Below are 7,832 nucleotides of genomic sequence, written 5' to 3'. Positions count from 1 at the left end.
CACCAGCCAATCAGATCGCGTTTATGCTCACGTCTAAAGAGTGTGAAGCTCAAAAATAAAAGCTAGCGGACCAAACTCCATAGAATAGGGGGTCCCTGCTCCATCTCTCCATCAGTTTGGGGGACCTTGGCTTGAATAAGGTTGAAGACCCCTGGTTTAGACAAACCGTATGAGTGACTGATTTTTAAAAAACGTGAATGTCTTTACTTATGATATTACTGCTCTACGGAGTAGTTTGGGTTTACGGCTTTAATTTACAATGATGATCACAAACAGGAACCGAGGGAAGGAAGCCGACGTAAGAACGTTGTCTACTCTCTAAAGGAGCACCAGCAATGTTTCACACAAAGGTCAGTTTGGTCACTGTGGGGAGAGCTACTGTTGAAACAGCTGAATAATGAATAATGTCCTCCGTGGCTTCAGCCTGACAAAGTAAGGCGATGTCACAGTGATCACGGATCACATCTGGAACAGAAAGGATGCGTTGAGAACTGTCGACTGTTCACGGGGCAAAGCGCTGCTTTGGGAAACAGGGTGGATCCGGTGGTCTTGGAGTTGTATACCAGTGACTAAAAGTCAGGATTTCTCTGTTAAAGGTTCGACACTATAAACCACTTGAGTGCACCTTGAAGGAATATGACGCAAGCACAAATTTACCAATGTTTGATACAGCGATTTATAAGTAGCGAAATAACTACGTGGACAAAATAATGCTTTATTCATTAAGTTGTAACATTACGCAAATATTATATAACTATAGCTTTATTTCCTCAATAATGAAAAATACTTCAAAATCAGCATACAGTTGTTTTATTTGTCATGATGGTTCATCTCGATGGGCGTTAATATTTATATTCTCTATCGTCATGATTCATCCACATTAATCTTAACAGTGGCAACACAGAATAAAGACTCACGTAGATAATGTTATCAGCTTTAATGGATTTAGAATTAAAAAACATCAAGAATACTCTTAAAAGACATACGGCTTACATGTACATTGATTTAAATACTACTGATAATATTGATAACAATAAGCATTATGGATCAGTGATGATTTCAGTTATTCGCAGCAGATTAAAGACCTTTTGTCCGGCTGAGACACTCTACGTCCAGTTGATCAACAACAGGACCGAATTATACACAAACAATGATGTTTAATCTCAGCTTTGATTATGGAGATTTTTAGGTTGTTTCATTTTTCATCTTTATTATGAGTCAGAGTTCCATTCCTCTTCCACATCTGGAAAAAATAGAGAGAAAAAGAACAAATATCCGGAGTTGACAACGAGGAATGTCCTCAGGCAGAAACGATGAGAAGGACGCCATGAAGAATAAAATGTGCACAAGCGATGAAGAATAATTACACCTGAGACCTTTAGCACAAAATGACAAATATCCTGATAATGATAATGATCATAATACGGTCAGTGCTGATTTGACAGGAACAGAGGAAAATAAGAATTACAAAAAAGACGTATTACCTCCATCTAAACTCCTTCTGCCCATGAGTCCAACAAACATCTCCCCTTTATTTCCTGATGAAGATACCAAGAGATAAAAATGCAGGGGTTCAGAAGAAACCAGATTATGATAACAACTGGTGCTAAAACTGTTGTCTCACTCACTTTTCTTGCCCAATCTCAAAGGTTGAGATGTGCCTGAAACAAAAGGAGGGATCCAGTGTTTATTTTTCCTGCTGAGAAACTACAAGTTTTACTGCAAACTTTAGAGGAGATAAATAAAAATAATAAAAATACATTGTTTAAGCATAATAACTATAACATAAATAATCCAAAAAGTGTCACGATTGTGTGATCACTTGTTTTGTTTGTTTACCCGAGCTCCTTCCCATCAGGCCGTGGAAGTGCTGCCCGTTGGACCGCTTGATGAGGTCCGCCAGCCGGATGGTTATTCCTCTCTCCACCGGGTAGCTCTGCACGCACGCGCACACACACACACACACACACACACACACACACACACACACACACACACACACACACACACACACACACACACACGTCGTGAGTCATCGCATTGTTTGCCACAGGAACGTGAGTAAGTCCAATATTTTCCTAAGTCATCCACTGTCTGCTGGTGCTGTCCACGGTGCTGAAACTGAGGATGGAAGACGTCACAAACAAATAGACGATAAGCGGAGGACGGTTGTGAAGACTTCATCTTCATCCCCGTCTACCCGACACTTACAGTTTCAACTCAGTTCTACTTGTACTGAAACGTCTGTTCTTCACTAAAATGAGCTCCGCTCATCGTGTTCTGGATAACGCGCAGCTGTTCTGTCTGATCCACTTTCTTTGGTTTGGAGAGCACGCGTGTCTGCAGGCAAAGAAGACTTAGCTCATCTTAATAGTCGCTCCAACTAATGGTTTGGGAAAGAAATACAATAACTGACCCAATATAAACTTTCATAGGCGTCAATGCATTTCTTTTTCATTACGCACGGAAAGAATCTTTATCTCCGAAGACATGAATGCAAATGCATTAAGCAACACATCCACGATAAAGCTATAAACCAAAACGCATCTGAATCCGCCTCTAAACACGTATCCGGTGCCGGTTCCCTTTTACCTGCCAGTTCTCCACCGTCCAGATGTCCGCGTCCTCCTCCTCGTTGGAGATCGGCGTCCCGAGCGCGCCGAACACCTGCACGAACACGACCACCGACAACACGACGGCGAACTTCAGAGCCTCCATCTGAGGGCTGACGGAACAAAAGTGCACGCAGGCTCGGACAGGAGACCAAAAGCTTCACGCCCAACACGGAGGTAAAAAGAGGAACACGTGGGTTTGGTTCTGCACTTGGCGCGTTGGTCCTGAGTGCAGGTCTGCGTTTGCTCTTATAAAGTCCCTCCGCCCCCCGCCCCGCTCCCCCACGCCCACCAACCCCCACAAGTAAATATGTGTGTCCGCAGACCACGTTTTTTTATTGTCTTTGTCTCTCAAGTGACGTATTGACAGCGAATACTCCCCCCCCCCCCCCCTCCCCCATGTCTAAAGCTAACTGAGCACTTCTTAAACTGGGAAGGATGGACGCGTTGGTTTGTTGATTCTTCTTTTGCGTGCATGATTGAGGAGCTCATTAAGCAGCTAAATGGTATGAATGAACAGAGGGGAAGCTGATGCCTCAGTGTGTGTTCTGGTTATCAGGTGCACTGGAAAGAACCAGATGGGGAGGGGGAGGGGGGGCAAACCCAATCACAAATAATACACAGCTTTATTTTCAATTTCAGGCCTGCCTTCAAATCTGAACAACACCTCATGTTTTGTGTCGCCTTTATGGCTCGTGTCACCAACAATTTGATTGTTTCAGCTGTGATGTATTGCTCCTTTCTTTGTGCGTCTCTGCAGATGCGTGGGCAAGTGTTGTGCGATACATATTATACCATAAATAATCAGTGCAGACAACAATATTTGGAATTCGGCATTTGGGGCATTTCCATGATTCTTGTGCAACTCTAAGCCAAAGGTAGATTTTTGGCCGGCGGGGTTGTCAACACTTTTAGCTCTTTCTTTGGTTTGTGCATGCATCACCATGAAGATATATCTACAACAGTTTTCCTAAACTGTGGGTTGGGGACCCCCCAAATGTAAACCTGGGGATCCGCAAAGCGATTAACAAGGTAGGGAAACATTTTTTTACACTAAAGTCAATTTCTTATTTGAAAAAGTTTTAAGATGTATTCAAGTTGTTGTTTGCTGTTTGGAAAAACAACAGTTAAAATCCATCCGAACAGAGAAAGAGAGCGTGGCGTTGGTGGAAGTGAATGATGTTGTTATCTGATCGTTTTTCTTTGGTTACATTCCAAAGCACAACCTTTTTTAAATTGGTTGATAGCAGCCGGAGGCATCTTCACCCTGCTGTGGACGGCCTGTGAGGTCTGTGAGCCTCGGTACGTCACAAAGCAGGAGTGTGTGACCTGGGTATGAGAACGAGCTTGGGGGGGCACCTACACTCGGGGTCTTGATGTCCAGACAAGTCCTGAAAATACAAAATAAGAAGAAAAGACAAGAGACTGGTAGATAACACCTGAAAAAGTCAATGTCAATTACAGAAAACTGAAAAATCACTGCGACATTCATATAGTCAGGTTTATGCAACAAAAATATGTCCTGAGATCAGTCTCATCAACTCTTAATATTTATGATCCCAAAGGAGTCTTCTGAGCTTCTACAAAACACTTGATTCTTCCTGATGCCTGGGCTGAACATTTGAAACTCATGCACACACACATTCACACCGAGAAAAAAAGAAGCATGAGAAGCAAGTGATTCAAGTTTTCTAATCGGCCGGAGATATGTTCGTCATTGTCAAAGTTCATAATCTCTTAATATATATCCATGTGGGAAATGAAGCTCTCTGTCAAATGGGAGTGTACATCATCAATGTATCTTTTAGTCATCCATACTTGTTGAATCAAATTCAAGGTCACAGAGCTGACCTTCAATCAGTCATATTTAACTGCACCATTGACTGTGGTTGACCCTTGATTTTTAATGTATGTATCCACTTATTTCATCTAATAATAGTAGTTGGAGTTAAGGTTAAAATGAAATTGATGCAATCAGTCTCCTTTAAAAATCAGGAACTATTGAGAATCAAACAGATGACCGTTTAATTCAGTTTAAGCCCGTTGTTATTTGTATAGTCCAATATCACAAATTAGCATTTTAGGGTTTACCATCCTTTGCATCAAAAAAGAGAAAAAGTAAGCATTGACATGAATATATAGAGCCTTGCAAGTATTCACCCTTCATTTTCGACAGTTACAATCTGGAATTCAAATAAACTTTTCCCCATTTGGTCAACACAACATGCATACTACTTTGAAGGTGCAAAATACTGTTAAGTTTGACACAAACAATGATGAAAACAAAAAAGTTGACACCTGTTGGAAGTATTCACTGCCCCTCCCCACCCGAGCCAATACTAGGTAGAATGCCCTCACGGTGCAATTACAGTTGCAATTAAAGTTTGTGGTATGTCTCCACCAGCTTTGCACATCTAGAGATGGAAATGTTCGCCTGTTCTTCTTGGTAAAAAAGCTGAAGCTTAGTCCGATTGAAAACAGACATTCTGTGAACAGTAATTTTCAAATCTTGGCATAGACTCTCCATTGGATTGAGGTAAAACCATTTTACTTCAAGGATTGCCGCGTGTTTGGCGCCATCCAACTGTCCCTCAATTCTGACGAGGAATCACCTCCACCACCATGCTTCACTGTGGATATGATGCTTCCACCACCATGCCTCACTGTGGATATGATGCTTCCACCACCATGCCTCACTGTGGATATGATGCTTCCACCACCATGCCTCACTGTGGATATGATGCTTCCACCACCATGCCTCACTGTGGATATGATGCTTCCACCACCATGCTTCACTGTGGATATGATGCTTCCACCACCATGCCTCACTGTGGATATGATGCTTCCACCACCATGCCTCACTGTGGATATGATGCTTCCACCACCATGCCTCACTGTGGATATGATGCTTCCACCACCATGCTTCACTGTGGATATGATGCTTCCACCACCATGCCTCACTGTGGATATGATGCTTCCACCACCATGCCTCACTGTGGATATGATGCTTCCACCACCATGCCTCACTGTGGATATGATGCTTCCACCACCATGCTTCACTGTGGATATGATGCTTCCACCACCATGCTTCACTGTGGATATGATGCTTCCACCACCATGCTTCACTGTGGATATGATGCTTCCACCACCATGCCTCACTGTGGATATGATGCTTCCACCACCATGCCTCACTGTGGATACGTAGACAATTTGGTTTGTGGAGCCTTTAAAGATTGTTAATGGACGTTACAGGAAAACTGCAAAAAGCTCAAAGCTTTTGGGGTTCCAACGCACACATTGAGAAACGTTGTTTTCGAAACACGAAAACAACATTTATTTTCAGGGTTTTTTTCAGTTTTCTTTTTGTTGCTAATAGCTTTTTACAATAACTTGTGAGCAAAGTGATAAAGTTGAACTAAAATCCAGTTCCCCACCAAGGGAGCAGTTTTGGGTACACAAGGCATTCCTCACTCACTATCAACACAACACACCTGGTAGGACACACTCCAAGATATCGCCAATCCATTTAAGACACATTCTTAATTAATTTTTCCTCATGACTCTAATAATAATAGTAATAATGATAATATCAAATCACAGTGATGATACCCAGAAGAGGAAAATTAATCAGGAATCAGGAAACATTTATTGCCAAAATATGTCAAACATACAAGGAATTTGTCTTGGCGATCATATAAACAACCAAAAGAAAGTAGGTGACAGGAAGATAGTGTTGTTGAATTGGGGTGTATGTTTTTTTACATTGAGCAATTGAAACAATAACAGTGGAAGATTTACCGCCTAATTAGTGCTGTCATTTTTTTAACAATGAGTCCTCAGTTTTGCATGCAAGTAAACATTAAAAAGCTTCAGGTTTTTAGGCAATTATGCCGCTGTAAGACAATGCTAACACTAAAACTGTATTTCCAGTGAGCCTTTTAATGTTTACAGCTTAGGAAACATCTGAGGAAACATCATTTTTATTTTATTGCAGTGTGGCTAGCACAAGTATTTCAAATAAAATGTTAAAAACTGTAAAAAGACAAAACTTTCCAAACTGATTAAATACACAGAATCTCTCTTACTTCATGCACAACAGAAGTGTCATGAATATGTTGATACATGTAATTTGAGCTTGCTCCTGAATTCAGTCCCATGCGTCGCCACCTTTAACCGTGTCCTCCATTTTTCTACAAATGCAATTGCAAAAACCCAAAGTGACGGCGGTAAAACAGAGGAGCAAATAGGACATTTGTGTGCGGCGTGAGGGGTGGAGGCAGGTACAAATTAAAGGAAAACCCAGAGGTGACGAGAGGCAGCTTCTCTTTGGGCTGCCAATCATTTTCACAGCAGATGCAATCAGCCTTCATTTGTCCCGTCAGATTCCTCTCACCTTTCCCTCCCCGTCAGCTGACTCGATTCACTCTCGCTGTCTAACGCTGCGAATGAAAAACAGAGTGGGCAACGTGCAGCAAGCAGACAAAGGAGCACGAGGTCAGCACAGGCATTGCAGGGCGCTCCCTCCGACGTAGCTTGTGACTGTTTGTTCCCCTCTTCTCTCCCCTGTATCCGTCTCATGGATGCTGCATATTTCTACTCTAGAAAGCTCAATTTAATTCATGGTGTATGTACTATAGAGGCTCATTTTATCCCCCAACATGTTGCTTGCAGCGACATAAGAAGGGATATTTATTACCACAATTTTCCCCTATATGACTTTGGTAGTCATGTGGCCTGGGAGGCAGTTGTTTCTACAGTGGCAACAAGGGAGAATAAAGACAGCATAGGCAGCAGGACTATATTTGTGGTTTATTGAGACGGAATACAAACAGGAAAATATGTATCAGTCCAGGCGCGCAAAACACACATTGCAGCAATGACCATGTTTCGCTTAACCTTTAAATGACACTCCAGTCACTCAGGCTGGTTTCAAATAGTCCTCTTTGCTTTGGAAGGTTCCTGAGTGAGTGAAATGAGCTGCAGGTGGTGTAAGTGGCTGCCATGATAGGAGCTGTTCCAATTCTCTAAAGGAAGGAAAGGAAAGGAGCTTCAATGCTTCCTAACTAAGGGTCCTTTAGCACAGGAACCACTGCACCTTCCTTTACAAAAGGAAAGGAGATGAACGTGTCCCACAATTCCTTTAAGTTTCGTCACCACAGACTGACGTCTTCCGTCTCTTTTCCTAACTCCTTGTTTCCTTGACCCCGTGACGTTTTCCAC

General features: G+C 42.3%; 1 protein-coding gene across 1 annotated transcript; it reads right to left on the bottom strand.

Annotated features, from left to right (window-relative positions):
• Positions 1–922: 922 nt before the first annotated feature.
• LOC120827837 (uncharacterized) lies at positions 923–2,857 on the bottom strand. Its single transcript, XM_040190961.2, has 5 exons — positions 2,593–2,857; positions 1,840–1,936; positions 1,629–1,661; positions 1,485–1,538; positions 923–1,243 (listed from the first exon to the last, which is right to left on the bottom strand). The coding sequence occupies exons 1-5, from the start codon at positions 2,716–2,718 to the stop codon at positions 1,212–1,214; spliced, it is 342 nt and encodes a 113-aa protein (XP_040046895.1). The 5' UTR covers positions 2,719–2,857; the 3' UTR covers positions 923–1,211.
• Between the last annotated feature and the right edge of the window lie 4,975 nt (positions 2,858–7,832).

The sequence above is a fragment of the Gasterosteus aculeatus genome, chromosome 11 (assembly GCF_964276395.1).
Source record: "Gasterosteus aculeatus chromosome 11, fGasAcu3.hap1.1, whole genome shotgun sequence".
In the NCBI taxonomy this organism is placed as follows: domain Eukaryota; kingdom Metazoa; phylum Chordata; class Actinopteri; order Perciformes; family Gasterosteidae; genus Gasterosteus; species Gasterosteus aculeatus.
Note: the sequence above shows the minus strand (reverse complement) of the source record. Positions and strands in the feature narration are given on the sequence as shown.